Source organism: Pteropus medius, unplaced genomic scaffold (genome assembly GCF_902729225.1).
Source record: "Pteropus medius unplaced genomic scaffold, Ma_sr-lr_union100, whole genome shotgun sequence".
In the NCBI taxonomy this organism is placed as follows: Eukaryota; Metazoa; Chordata; class Mammalia; order Chiroptera; family Pteropodidae; genus Pteropus; species Pteropus medius.
In genome coordinates, this window is record NW_024349797.1 from 18,709,048 (window position 1) to 18,724,154 (window position 15,107).

The 15,107-nt window shown below is 41.7% G+C and overlaps 1 protein-coding gene across 9 annotated transcripts in view; it reads left to right on the top strand.

Annotated features, from left to right (window-relative positions):
* Nucleotides 1-977: 977 nt before the first annotated feature.
* VRK1 (VRK serine/threonine kinase 1) overlaps nt 978-15,107 on the top strand; it is a 62,936-nt gene continuing 48,806 nt past the window's right edge. For 6 of the 9 annotated variants that reach the window (XM_039884178.1, XM_039884184.1, XM_039884179.1 and 3 more), the window contains exon 1: nt 978-1,101. In XM_039884178.1, coding sequence (XP_039740112.1) covers nt 987-1,101 — 115 coding nt within the window. In that variant the 5' untranslated portion in view covers nt 978-986. Of the gene's footprint in view, nt 1,102-6,453; nt 6,560-15,107 lie in introns of all 9 variants that reach the window. The other 3 variants (XM_039884181.1, XM_039884180.1, XM_039884186.1) reach the window with 3 other exon arrangements.

Sequence of the window (15,107 nt, forward strand, 5' to 3'; positions counted from 1 at the left end):
GGTTTTGTGGGGACTATAGCTCCCACAGCTTTGGAGGTTTTGAGAAAATCATACAGAAATATCTGACATGGCAAATAACCTCCCACCCTCAAATGATCTAAACACTTTGTTATGGCCCTTCCCAGGGCTGTAGAAGGGACCTGTGCAAGTGAGGCTCTGAAGCTTTTGTTCCCTAAGCTTCATTGTAAATCTCCCTCTGCCTGTAGTTTTGGTGATTTAGATGTAGGACAGTGTCCCAGTCCACAATAAGCATATACTCTCATGGGAGATGGAGGTTAGACAACTGACTGTAACTACAAAGCAAATTGGCATAAGAAAATTATGGGTGAAGGACTAGAGGTTAGGTAGACGTTGAAGTAGGTTTTGAAAGGTAGAATTTAGACACACGTCGATGGGTGGGCAGAATAATATTAATATTATCTGCTATTTATTGAGTACCTAGTATGTACAAAGTACTGTCTATATATTATCTCATTTAATCCTGATGGAAACAGGAAACTGAGACTCATAGGGGTTAACTTAACAAAGCTACAAAGTGGAAGAGCTAACATTCTGCTTCCAGAACAAGGCCACAGTGTACTGGATCAAGCTGTGTGGGACAAGCATTCCAGAGTGGCAGACCAGAAGGTGGAAAACACCCAAGTTCAAGTAGGCAGACGAGAGACGCAGCCAGTGGGAACACAGGACTTCTTTTAGATCCTACCCGTTGCTAACACAGTTATTTAATAAATCAAGCAACCGTGAAGCCTAGTGATAACTACTATGGTTCGAATAGCCCTGAAGGGCACAGCCTCTGAGCAGCAGGGCTGAGTCAGAGGCCGTGAACCTCATTCCCTGGCAGCCCAGGCGGCAGAGCGACTGGGACCCTCTGGTTCGGCCTGGGAAAGACTTCACTTCCCAGCATGCAGTGGGGGCGCCGGCCCGCGGCTCCCGGCATTCCAGGGGGCGGCCCGCTCGCCCCGCCTCTCCCGCTCGCCCCCGGGCCAATGGGAAGGCCTCATACTGCAGAGTGTGACGGGCCGGCACTGCCGCGGAGTTGCGAGTTGACGAAGGCGGCGGGAAGTTCGTACTGGGCAGCAGGAGACGGGTCTGCGGCTCGGGGTAGGGGGATGCAGGCGGCGCGGGCCGGGGGCGCGGGCGCCGAGCTGGTGCCACGCAGGGGGCGGCCCGGGGCTGGGACGGCCGGGCGGCCGTGACCTCAGGCGGCGCAGGAGGCTGCGGGCGGCGCGGGCTTCCCCCAGCCTGATCTCCCTCAGGCCCGGCCACGGCCCCGGGCGGCTTGCACAAGCCAGCGGGTCCCCGGGATTAGTGCTACGTTCCGGACGGCGTCTTGGCATCGCCAGACTTGCTCCGCGTCCTGGTCGCTCGGGGCCCGGTCTGAAAGGTGGGCTCTGTGCCAGCCTGGAAGACGAAGGTCCCTCAGCTGTCATGGTGCTGACATTCTGTAGGGGAAACACGGAATAGAAGCAAACAGAATAATTCGCAGATACTGAAAAGCTTTAAAACGAGGACAGGCGATTGTGGGCCAGGGTGGTGGGGTTGACGTAGAGCATCTCAGAAGAGGTGACGTTTGACTTGAGACCTGAGCTTGTCCTCCCCGAGGATGGCTTCCAGGACCGCCCCTTCCCTTTCCTGTCCGTGTCCGCGTGAGGCCCGGTGAGAGCTTGCTCTCGAGGGTCGGGTGCAAGGCGGTGGGGTTCCGAGGGGAGTTTTACAGGAATTTGCCTATCCCTTTGACAGGCAGTTCCTCCGTTTCCCTTGGTGACGGAATGACACCCTTTTACTGATACAGGAGCACCAAATAATTTTTCTAATTGTCGAAATAGTTTTTGGCCCTGGTCTGAAAACTCTTAGGTAATTTAGTTAAATTTTACAAACAGCACCAGAGTCGCTGGGTTGAGAGAGAGAGAGAGAGAGAGAGAACGAGAGAGAGAGAGAACACGACACTAGGTACCTTTTGAGACCATCCACTTTTCTAACTTTTCTATCAGGTCACTCTTTTGCCTTATTATTTTTTACATTTGTTTATTATTTATTTTTTTATATCGACTCTTCCTTTCCCTCATCTCCCTTTTTGGAGCAACTTAGAAATACCAGTTTTGCTTTTGGGAGGGTGGTGCTTTTAGGGAACTGTTGAAGAGCGTTTTTAATTAGTTTGTTTTTTGTTTTTTGTTTTTAACTGGAATTGCCCATCTGTTGAATCTGAAATTTGAGAGTAAAAAAAAACCAAAAAACAAAAAAAACAAAAAACTGTAGAGCTGCATCTATTTTTAAGAGTTCAGCATGAAGACACCTTAGTTTTCATGACATGCTGAGCATGATACTTTTGGGGAGAATTTAATCCACAATTTTAAAGCAATTTCACAGGGAAGCAAGGGTTCTGTATGTAATCATTTTGTTCAGATTATGCTTGTGCTGTTCAAAATGGCATGCAGTACTTGGAATTAAATTTCCGGGTAGATAAGGTTATGTTCATCTGCTACCTAGAGAAGGGACTGTAACTTAAGTAATCAATACTAGCTTTCTCTGCTGAAGCCACCACAGATGGTGTTCTCTGCATCTCAACATCTCCGATGAGATGCTGTGTTAATACAGTAGAACAACTTGAATTTAATAACAAGCTTGTGTTAAGCATGTTGTCAATTTAGTGCTAGTATCTAGTACAAATAGTATCAAGTTCATAGTGTAATGGCTTCTTATGTTCAGTGCTATAAAAGTTATGAGAGGATATTTGTTAAACAAATGAGATGTTGGAGTAGTGTGTCAAGCATAGAATCTGGCATATAATAAGTTAGTTAGTGCCCAGGAAATGGTTATGCTTATACTAAGTTTTATTCCAGGATGCAAGTGTATATTTTAAAAATAACAGTAATGCATTCAAAATGTTGACAGATCCTAAAATTAAATTTCTTAAATAGGCCAGCTTTTGTTTTTGAGAACAAATGTGAAATAACAAATATATAAGTGAATGTCCCAGATATCTAGAATAGAAGAAACAAGATTTTTATTTCGACAACTGTATTTTTTTCCCTTAAAGCCATCTCTACTAAGGCATAATGTACTAAGAATAGAATTTTGATTTGAAAAATAGAACTGAGAATATTTTTGATTTGAAAAATAAAATTTACTGAAAATGAAGCAAAGCTTTACAATTTGCCCTATATCAAATAAAGATCGACTCTTTAATTTATACAGCTGTGCAGATGCTGATATCTCCATTTATCAGGCAGTGAACTTAATGGGAATTCTTCCTTTTTGTATGTGTGGGTGAGGCTTTCATAAAAATTGGTCTTGATGGGTTTTGAGAATGGATTTGTAACTAAATGGGACTGGAGAATTTTTCAGACTGGCAGAATATTTTATGCGCTCACTGAGGTTATTTTTCAGAGTGAGCAGAAATGGACTCATTTATTCAGCTACCATGTGCCTACTGTATGTCAGGAACTGCTAGGTGCAGCGTATTCTTGCTATTGTAGTATTTTGTTGAAGCAAGTTTTCTTTGTTTCATATTAATAGAGGTCATTCTTTTTGACTTTAGTTATCTAGCATTCAGCACACAAGAAGTCAGTAAATGTGTAGGACACATTTGAAAACTACATTATTATTGGTAAAATACAGTAAATATGGAATTTCTAATAAAGATATAAGATTAATTTAGAAAGGTGATAGAATCCTGACAAGCACTTAGCTAAGTGGTGTAACCAAGGTGTGATTGTACTCTGGGATGTTTGGCTCTTTTGACCCAAACCCTTAGGAATATGTCCCCACTTGCCATTGTAGATATATGCCCTTGGGTATTATTCCCCCTTGGCTCCTCAGTGATATTTAAGTACCTAGCATCTGAGGTTGCTCTTCCGAAGCAATTTCATGGACTTTCCCAATTACTCCTGCTCTATCTCTCCCAAAGTTGTCTTAAATCTTTGCACTCAAATGCAGGCACATTCTATTCTTGTTCTGGGTGATGTATGGGCAATACTGTTAAAAAGAAAACCTCTTTAGAGAGCCTAAAGAGATATGAGGTGTGCCCTCCCCTGTAATCGGAGTTAGATTTTTAATAGTCACCAATAAATATTAATGACAAGAAACTACTTTTGATAACACTCTTTAATAAACTTATTAAGAATTTTATTAGCCATAGCAACAACTTTGTCAGCTGGGAAGAATGCATTGTGAATCATTATTTATTTAGTCTTCATGTCGGCATGTGGATTTTTATGATTTTTTGCAGTAACTCCTATCCGTCCTTGGGTCTCTGGCCCATAGGATGGAAACCAGTACTCTAGGGTCTGAAAATTAAGACACACTGCTCACACATCAGATATTTACAATGAATATTAAACACACATGAAAATGTTTATCAATAAGCCATATACATTAAGTGGGAAGATGTACTAGATGCAGGTTATTAAAGTGCACTCTGAGATTTGGAAATGTGCTGTCATATACTTTAAGCAAGTAGCGTACTTTATTGGAAGGGCACATTTGCCTTGTGGAGCTCATTATCTGGAGCAACATAGTTGGTCCTGGAAAGTTATCAGGAAGAAGGCCCACACCATCCCACTCTTTTGGGGGCTCTCTAGTTTCTTCCTGTGCATTTTTTCATTTTCTCTTTGCAGATTGGCAGGCAGTCTTGGGCTGTTTGTACGTGGGGCAGACATGTCTGCTCTAGGCCTAGCTTTTGGTTTCAAGAACCCCAAAGAGACTCTGTTACCTAATGGTCAATTATACCTAAAATTTAAAAACAAATTATGATGTTAGAAATCTAAACTACAGTTTTATTTCAGGTTAATTTTCTCAAATCATTTCACCAAGTAACAGCTGAACAAAAGGCATTGTTTGTTGATACTCTGTGTAAACACATTGTGCTCAGCATTGTGCTCACATTTCGTAACACTGTTAGAAAGTACGTTAAACCTTTAGCCTTCACAGACTGTCTAAAAGACATAAAAACAAACTTACCGTGTCTACTGGCAGTATTGCTTTTTTTCACTTCTTATTGTAGTTTACTATATAACATACAGATTATGCACACAGAGCTATCAACATACAGATTATATCTCATTATAAATTCTTTGTTAGAGGTAATAAGAAAAAAGTATTATTTGGGAGTCAGGAAAAACATTCTAAAATTTATTTTTAAAAAGCTGTGGTCAGGTTATACCATTTAAGGCTTAATCTTTTTTTTTCCAGTCTTTTAGAAAATATTTTAGAAAGTGCCTCTCATGTTGCTGGTAGGAATGTACAGAGTGGTACGGTCCTCCGGAAATTAGTTTGGCAGTTTCTTTAAAAGTCAGACATGCATTTAACATATGACCCAGCAGTCGTACTCCTGGGCATTTCTCCTAGAGGAATAATGCCCCGTACATGGTGTTCCCAAGGGCTTTGTGTATAGTAAGTAGCAGAAACAACCGTCGTGTCTTTCAGTGGGAGATGGTTAAGTAAACTGTGGAATAGCCCAATAATGAAACACCACTGATAAGAAGGAACAAACTATTGACACGTGCAACAGTTTGGATGGAGCTCAGAGATGTACTGAGTGAAAAAAGCTAGTTTCAAACATTTATATAATGTTCTTGAAATGACAAATTATAGAAATGGAGAGCAGGTTAGTTTTTGCTGGAGTTAGGGCTGGGAGTGGGGCATAACTAAAGGGGTGGCACAAGGGAATCTCTTGGGGGTCAGGACAGTTCTGTATCCTGATCATAATAGCTACATGGGTCTTTACACATGATAAAATGCCAGGGAACTATACACACAAACAAAAAGAAGGTAAAAACTGAAATTTGAATAAATAGTTTAGTTCATGCTGTATCAGTGCCTATTTTCTAGTTTGGTAATTGTACTGTGCTTGTCCACTGATGGCTCTACCACATTGCATTTAGCCTTCACTCACTGAAGGACCTGTGCGTGGTTTCTGGTTTTTGGCCATTACAGAGAGAGCTGCTGTGAGCCCTCATGTACAGATTTTAGTATGAGTGTGTACGTCTTCATTTTTCTAGGCCAAATGCCCAGGAGTGCAACTGTTGGATCATAGGGTTAGTGTATGTCATTAAGAAACCGCCAGACTTCCTAGCCTACCTGTGCCATTTTTCAATGCCGTCATCACTGAATGAGAGATCCAGTCTCCCCCAGTCTTTGTCGGCATTTGGTGTCGGCGGCATTTTTTTGTGGTATCCATTGTGATGGGTGTGTAGTGGTATCTCCTCATGCTTTAGTTTGCATTTCCCTAATGGCTAATGACGTTGAATGTTTTTCAAGTGCTTATTTTCTATCAGTATCTTACTTGCTGACTTGTCTGTTCAACTTTTGCCTATTTTGTAACTGCATTGTTTGTTTTCTTATTGTTGAGTTTGAGGTGTCCCTTTATATACTCTGAATACAGGTCCTCTGTCGAATGTGTGCTTTGTAAATCTATTCTCTCAGTCCGTGGCTTGTCTTTTCATTCTCTTACAGCGTCTTGCAGCACACAAGTTTTTAATTTCCATGAAGTCCAAGTTATTGATATATGGATGGCGCATTTGGTGTCATGCATGTCTCAGAACTCTTTGCCTAACCCTAGGTAAGGAAGGTGTTCTTTGTTTTCCTCTAAGTGTTTTATAATTTTATGTCTTATATTTAGATCTGTGATCCATTTTGGGTTAATTTTTGCCTAGGATATGAGGTTTAGGTCTTGGTTCTCTTATTTCTTTTCCTTTTGCGTGTGGTCCTTGTATGATACTTGTATGTCCTTTGTCCAGCTGTTTCAAAACCATTTGTTGAAAATATTAATTACCCTTGCCCTGTTGAATTATTTATTTTTTTTACCTTTCTAAAGAATCAGTTGGCCACACACTGTAAACTGCATACCAAAGTGAAGATAAGAAATGAGTAAACAATTAAGTTTAAAAATTAATAGAGATTTATGGGGGTATGACATGGCTTGAGTCTTGAAAAAAGTGTGTATAGATTAAGAGGAAGTTGGAAAACGTTTTAGAGTGTAGCATGAGCAAAGATAGGCCCTAGAGAAAATAAGTCAGAATTGGCTGTTTTGGGGAGCCATGCAGGTGAAGGGGAGCAGGGAAGTAAAGGAAGGGCAGTTAGTTCATGAGTACAGGAGACTGCTGCTTAGACGGTGCGGGGCGTAATCAGTCTCCTTGGCTACTAGGAGGGTACTGTAGGTTCTTGAGCAGGAAAACGATACGGCGCAAATGATATTCAAGAGAAGTTGTTTTAAGGCCATGCATGGCAGCGATAAGTTGGTAGGAAGGGACAGGTGGTAACCATGGCCCTTAACTTGACTTACCGCTTTGTGTTACATGTGTTTTCCAGGAGGTTAAGAATGTGGCGTCACGTCAGACTGTTGAGTTCCTAGTACTTTCCAGAATACTGGTAGGTTTCAGACTTTGACAGTCTTCCAGATGGATACTGAGGACTCTGCTGGACTTCTAGCTGCCTTTGTATTAGTGTTACTTTTAGTAAGTTGAACATGTGGGAAGCAGAGTGGTTTCTGTTGGCTCATTGTTGGTGTGGATGACGTTTCTTATCAGGTCTAAAAGGTGAGCAACTGAAATGATAAAAACGTAGTTGATAAGTTGGTCTAATGAGGAAAAACTAATGGAATCACTTTTATTTATCATGGCAGAGAGGAGACTCAGGGATTGTTTAATCAGTATGTCCTGATTCTTGTATGTGAAGAACTATGCAGAGAGTGATGACCAGCTTTCCTTCAAAACCACTGAGCACTGAATAAGGACAGATGGCTCTCGCTGCAGCATTTGGGTTTAATCTTAGGGAAGCGTTTCCAGGCAGTGAGGACGCTAGATACTTCAGGCCCGTGATCCCTAAGATCTTTAAGGGTGGAACGGGCACCTAGATGTAGTTTGGGAACATTAAAGTTGGGGATGTGACAGGTGGCAGCCCTCAAGTCCTAATTTATTGTGAACGAAGACACTTAGTTTCTGTTTTATTAGCGCCCACTTCACTTCTTGATTTCTTTTCCCGAACAAATTAGACTTTTTTTTTCTATTCATCTCTGGGACTCTCATTTAGTTTCTGCTTTCTTTTGTGCATTTAAACAATTATCTTAGATACAGATTAGACTTATGTCATTTAAAAAATAACCACTCAGGAAATAGAACTTCTTTAATGTCAGACAAACTACTAAATATCAATGCATTTCTACTTTTTAGTTTAGAACATAGAAAAGCATATTATTACATTTTTAAGAAGAATCAATGATGACTCGTTGAGCAAAGGATGTCACTGCATAGCATTACTGTGGCGTGTGTTAGTGGAGCATTGGCAGTGTGAGAAGCCCAGCTCAACTACTTATTTGTCTTCAAAGTGCTTTCCGTTTGATTTAATTTCCTTAGTCTGACTCTTTTCTACTAGTCTAGGTCTTTTTTCCTCGAAATATTGAGATTGACCAAGTATAAATCACTTGTGATTGCAGCCCTTCAGTAGTATAGAGAATTTTTTTTCTGCTGAAGAGCAAGCTCTTACAGTGCTATGCAAGCTGCCCATTTAAAACTATCATTGCTTGGCACCTATGCCCTAGTGACAGTTTGACCAACATGTGAGCAGGCACCGTGCCATGCCGACAGATGGGCGTGAGTGTAGGCAGCCAAGAAACCATGTATCTGCATCTAGTGTATTTGTTAAGGGCAGGATTCCCAGTCGGGGATGTTCAAACGTCTGTCCATCCCGAGCTTTCACGCCTGTGGATAAAGGGATGCCATCGTTAATCTCAGCTTCTGACTGCGATTCTGTGGGTACATAAGAGCTTCTTGGCACTTACAGAAGTAGGCAACTGGGGACGATCAGGATAATTGTTCTCTCCTTCATTGCAGGACTACTTCAGATAATCCTTTCTCCTTTCTCTTAGCCAGCTAGGTTTGCAATGAGCACAAACCTTTTCAAGCATTGTCCCGCTACTTCCAGAGTATGTGGTACTTCAGTTGTTTCTAGCAGGTCATTAGATATGTGTGGTTTGGACAGTGATGTATATAATTGAACTCAGGTAGATCCGAGTTCAGATACTGACTGCTGTAGGACATTAGGGCAACCTAATTTTACCATCAAATCAAGGTAAAAATACCTATCGCATAGGGTGGTTGTGAGAATTAACTGAAATATGTACATTAGTCGTTCGGTGTAATGCCTGGCCCACAGTCCCTGTTCAGTAAATCCATCATCATCATCATCATCATCATCATCATCATCATCATCACCATCACCACTTTAACATCCCTGGAGATAGCTTCCTCTGGAGAGTGACTTGAAACAGTTCATTTTTATTTTTAAGCTCATTTCCCATCATTCTTTTTATTTTTTATTTTATTTATTTTTTTAATGGTGACATCAGTTAACGAAATCCAATAAGTTTCAGCTGTGCTGTCGTCATTCTTGAAAGTCACTGGATAGTATCATGTTGCCTGGTCTCTAATGGAAAACCTCCGATGACAGGGACCGCACTCCCCTGGAATAGGGTTCTTCAAGCCATGGGACTAGTGATGTCTTGATGGATCAAGTTTTTTGCTGTGGAGGTTTGTTCTCTGAATTTTAGTGTGTTCAGCGTCACCCCTAGCCAGGGGACAGAATTGTCCCCCACGACAACCACTGCTGTAGAGACAGCCTGTCCTGTTTTTAATGAAGTTTTGACTGTTGGCAAGTTCTTATATTGAGCAGCAGTCTGCGTATTTCTTCTACTTGCTTCTGTCTTTTGGAGACACACAGGACAAGCCGAAGCCCTGTTCCACACAACGTCCTTTCAGATACGTGAGGGCAGTCGTCGGTCTTCCCAGTTTTTTTGAGTTGAAGCGTCTCCATCTACTTCATTAGCTGTTCTTACAAGGCATGATTTCATGTCAGTTCACCGCGTTGGTGGCTTTCCTCTGATTTAATGCCATTTTAAAACTGTAGCGCTGGAATTGAATGCAGTACTCCAGGCCGCTGGCTTGATTAGTAAAAAATAGCCACATCTCTTGTTTTAGATACAGCACTTCTGTGAATAGAGGAAGGAATATTGCCTCCTGCATACTGTATTCTTGTTATCAGCTGTAGCCCTTTGATGACCATATCATACACTCAACCTCGAGTTAAACCCCGTAGGTTTATCTGAGCCCTATCTTCTTCATTCTGTTGTTTCATGCATTCGTTTTGGGGTCCAACCATGAGAGCTTATGTTTATCCTGTGAAATTTCTTTTTATTGGGTTGAGCTAACTGCAGTCCTAAATCTTGGACAACTGTGGGGTTTCTAGCTTAAAAGAGCAAGTAGGTGATGATACCCTCAACTGAGATCGAAAATACAGGAGAAAGAGGGGTGTGTGTGTGTGTGTGTGTGTGTGTGTGTGAAGAAGATAGCGATTGAAAGGCTGGGGAATCCCAATATTGGAATCCCAGTATTAAGAACGGGTGGGCAGAAAGGCGACAAAGGAGACCGAGAGGGGCGGGCAGGAGGTATGACGAGAATGAGAGGATTGTCTTGGAAGCTGCTGTGTCTGCGTTCAGTACCGTGGTAGGTACGTGAATATGGAATGAACAGGGCCTGGTCTCTGCTTTCTGTTCCTGTTTGTGTTTCCCCAGGTTTAACCGTTTGGTCAATGGCGGTATTAGTCAATCATGCCTGAAAACTTGGAGTCATCCTATATTTCTCCTTTTTATCTTTACATCTCTTGGGTTACCAAATTCTACTGGTGAATTTTTTTTTTTAAAGTATAACATAATATCCTGGAAAAAGTACACAAATCTTAAGTATCTAGTTCAATGATTTTTTTTTTTTACAAAGTGATCACAGTATAACTACCACCCAGATCAAGACATCCACTATCCTAGCATTCCAGAAGCCTTGCTTGTGCCCCTTTCCAGTAATTACCCCCACCCAAAGTAACCACTTTTCTGACTTCTATAACTACAGAAGTTATAGAAGTTATAGACTTCTATAACTATAGCTTAGTTTTTTTCCCTGGTTTTGAACTGATATAAATGGAATTATAACCTATGTACTCCTTTTTACCAGGTTTCTTTTATATTACAGTGTGTCTGAAATTCATCTGTTTGTTCTATGTAGTTTGTTGTGGTTTTTTAAAATAGCTCTATACTTCTGATTATTCATTACTGCATAACACACCAGTCCAAACTTAGTGGAGTAAAACAACAACCATTTTATGCTCACGAGCCGTGCGGGTTATGAATGTGGTGGGGACAGTTGTCCCTGCTCTGTGGTGCTTGGAGCATTTGGCGGTCCTTCCACTCACGTGCATGGCTGGGATGTCTCGAAGACCAGGATCATCTGGGACCGTTGACTAGAGCACCTACATGTTTTTAAGTGGCTATTTCATTGTTCCAGTGGTGTATCGAAAGCACAGTTTTAGTGGAGACAGACTTCTAGTTGAAACTTGCTTTGCTTCTTCTCAACTGTTGAGTCCCCGGTGGACTTTTTAGATAGTGTTCAGATATGGCTGCTGAAAAGGCTGTCATGGGCTTGGTGATCGTACATGACCAGAGGGGGGTTAATGGCATTATCCATAAGCAGAGGTCCCCTTGAGGAGGAGAAGAGGTTTAAGAAACGCCCAGTTAGCAGTCTCTCTGGTCGTAGGCAAAATCACAGCCACTTGGAGATGAGCTTTCTCGTTCTGGGCTCTTGAAATGAGACACCAAGCTCCAACTGGACATTGCATGTGTAGGGGCTTCAGTTGGTGGCTTAATTTCTTCAGTGCATACGCTTCCTCTTCTGTTTTGGAAATAGCTCGTCGCCAGCACAGTGGTTGCGGTAAAGACGGCTGTGCCTTGGTTGCAGCTTCTCCACGAGGCCTTGGCTTTTCGCAGTGTGTTGTCTGGGTTCCCAGAGGAAGCTTCCTGAGAGCGACTGTCCTTGGGAGTTACATGGCATCTCATCCAACGGACTCTGTTGGTTGAAATAGACGCAGGCCTGTCTGGATTCAAGGGGAGGGGACCTAAACCTCCTGTCTTTATGGGAGTTGTGTTAAAAAGTTGGTGGCTATATTTTAAAAACCAGCACAAATTATTTACCACAATGTATTTACCTGTTCTATTGTAGATGGGTATTTGAGTGGTTTCTGCGTTGGAGCAGGTATGAACGATGCTGCCGGGATCGTTCTCGTTCGTAACTTTTGGTTCACATATACTCATTTTAGCTGAGTATCCACGGGTAGAATTGCTGGCCGTAGTGTATGTGTCTCTTCAGCTTTAATGGGTAGATACTGCCAGACAGTTTTCTGAAGTGGTTGTACCAATTCTTATTCCTGCCAGCAAAGTAGGGGAGTCCAGGACTTCTGTAGCCCTGCCTCCACTTGGAGCGATCAGTTAAACGTTAAAAAAATTTTTTTTTAACCATTCCGTGGTTGTGTAGAAGATCTCGGTGTGGCTCTAATGGACATTGCCCTGACAACTAGTGATTCGAGCACCTTTTCACATACTCGTTAGCCATTGGGTATCCTGTATTGTGAAGTGCCTATTCAAGTGTTTTGCCCGTTTTTCAACAAACTGGGTTATCTGTCTTTTTACTTACCAAAATGTTGGGGTTTTTATACATGTGTAACATGAATAATAGGTCCCTTCGTTTTATATGATAGAAATGTTTCGTACAGGGTTCTTCCCTTGCATTTTCCACTTAACTGTATCTCGGAGGCCAACTTGTACTAGAATATCTTGTACTAGAGAATAAGGAAAATATCTGAGACTATTGGGGTCGTGTCAGAAGGACACAGTGGCTTCCTCGCCTAGTGCAGAGGACTGGAGAAAGGGAAGAGCTGGGTTCAGAAGCTGGCGTGGCACTCAGAGCGGTCACGTGCTCCAGTCAAGTGCACACGGTCTCAGCACACGTGAGACAGGGTTTCTCTGGGATCATGATGAAAGGAGACAGAGCACGAACAAAACCCAGGTTGCTGTGCCGCCTGCAAATACTTGGCTGCTGCCTCCTTACCAGTTACAGCCTCATCTCCTTCTAGTCCCCTCTCCCGTAGGAGAGATTTCCAGAGATATCCAAACATAGAATTATCCTTCTTTTTGATGGCATCCAATGTAGAGAAACTCCATCTTCCCTATATACTCCCCCAAATTACCCAACCAGAGCCCAAATCCTGGAATGGATTCTTTAGCGCACGCGTACTGAGGTGTCCTGCTGGTCCCCAGGCGCGTTCTCCCAGCCTGTTACACAGGGGCGTTCTTCGCGGCCTGGGATTGGGGGGCTGGATACCAGAGACAGGACAGTCTGAGCAGCAGCGACAGTAACGGAAATTACAGGGAAACAGGCTGAGTGACAATATAAGGACACAATCAAAACTCAAAATGTGGGAAATTTTACAGGACAAATGACAAGGGGAAGGAAGAAAATAAATGAGGAGATGGCACTTGTTGAATTAAAGAGATTCAAAGACATAGCAACCAGATTCAGTGACTAAAAAATCAGCTGTAAGAAGACATTATTTTTGAGACAATTGAGGTTTGAACACATCTTATTAGATATTAAGGAATTACAGTCAATTTTGTTAGGTGAGACAATGATATATAGTGGCTTTGTTTTAAAAAGTACCTGTTAGAAGTATTTACATGTGGTATGATGTCTGGCGTTTGTTTTAGGAGAGGCTAGTGACCTGGGGTATACAGAAGAAACAAACTGGACACGTGTTGATAATTGTTGAAAGTGACATGTACATGGGACTTTATTATATAATTTCTCTACTTAGTATGTATTTGAAAATTCCCCTAATGAATTTTTATAAAGCCACTTGTGTTTCTTTTTCTGTGAGCTTTCCTCTTCATGTCACTTTTCATTTTTCTTTTGTCTTTTTTCTTGTAATAGACTTTTTTTAATACTAAGAAAATTAGCCTTTTGTCACATGTTTTGTAGATGTTTTTTATTTGTTTAGTTTGTTAATGGTATTTTTTTACCAGTGAAGAATTTTTATTTTTACTTTGTCAAAGTTATCAATTTTTCTTATATCTAGATTGTTTCATTTTGTATTGCTTAGAAAAACCTTGTCTCCCAGATTTTGAAAAGTTCTTTTATGTTTTCATCAAGAATTTTTTAATGACTATAGTACACTTCTGCTCTACTTTGACTATTTTATTTGGTTATACTAATTTCCAAATTATTTTGGAGTATTTGGAAATATTCTCCCTTTGAACCCTGCTGCAAGAATATATAAGGAAAACTGTTTTTCAGTAGCTATCTCGTATAGCTTTAATAGTGAGTGCGTAGGGAAGTAACAGCAAAGTTTGGTAGTTACTTTTGTCCTCCAAACAGGAGAACTAATGGAAAATCTGTCATTTATAAAATTGTCCAAATATGCTCAGTGTTGCATAAAAGTATGGACAACTCAGTGCGCAGTCTCTGATTTTAGGAAATGTTTGCTTCCTTTTAGCTCTTTCTTTTTGGGGCTTATGGGTCAGGGGCCAGGTGTCACCTTCCTTTGAAGTCCCCATCTGTAGACCTGCTCCCTCTGAGGTGCGATGCCTTTTGGGATGAGCGGGGTGTCTCTGACCTCTAGGTGTAGACGAAGGAGTGTGCTGTAGTGTCGTCTTCGCAGTTGGTTCCTGGCGGCCTATTAGGACTGCAGGGACGGACCCTCTACCCACCACATCAGAACCCAGCAGGAGAAGCGGGCAGCGGAGACTTATGGGAACCCTTCCCTGGGGAGGAAGTGGCAGCAGTGAGGTGTCTTGGGCTCGTGTCTGAAGTTGGTCCATGCTGTGGGGTCTCAGTGACAAATGATTTCCACTGTTAGTGTTCTTCTTTTAGAGCTTTTAGAAATCAAGGAAATTTCATTAAAGGAAATGAAAGTTGAGAAAGTACATTTGATACTGTTTTAAACATTTTATTCACTATACCAAAATTTTATAATGTAACATTGATCACTTTCCTACTGTAAGTAAAAAAAGTCATGGCCAGGAGGAAACCTTTCTGCTCTGAAGACGCCCATTCTCGTCTTCAGAGTGAGTCTTCACCTGGTTCCTTCCAACTGAGGCATGAAAACAGGACTAGTGTGACAACCGCTACTAGAGATTGTATCACAGTTTGAGTTTAGCGTAATCTTCAGGAATCAACCTGTGCATTTACAGGATTGTTATTTCTGGAGGTTCACTTCTGTATGCTTACTATTTGTTG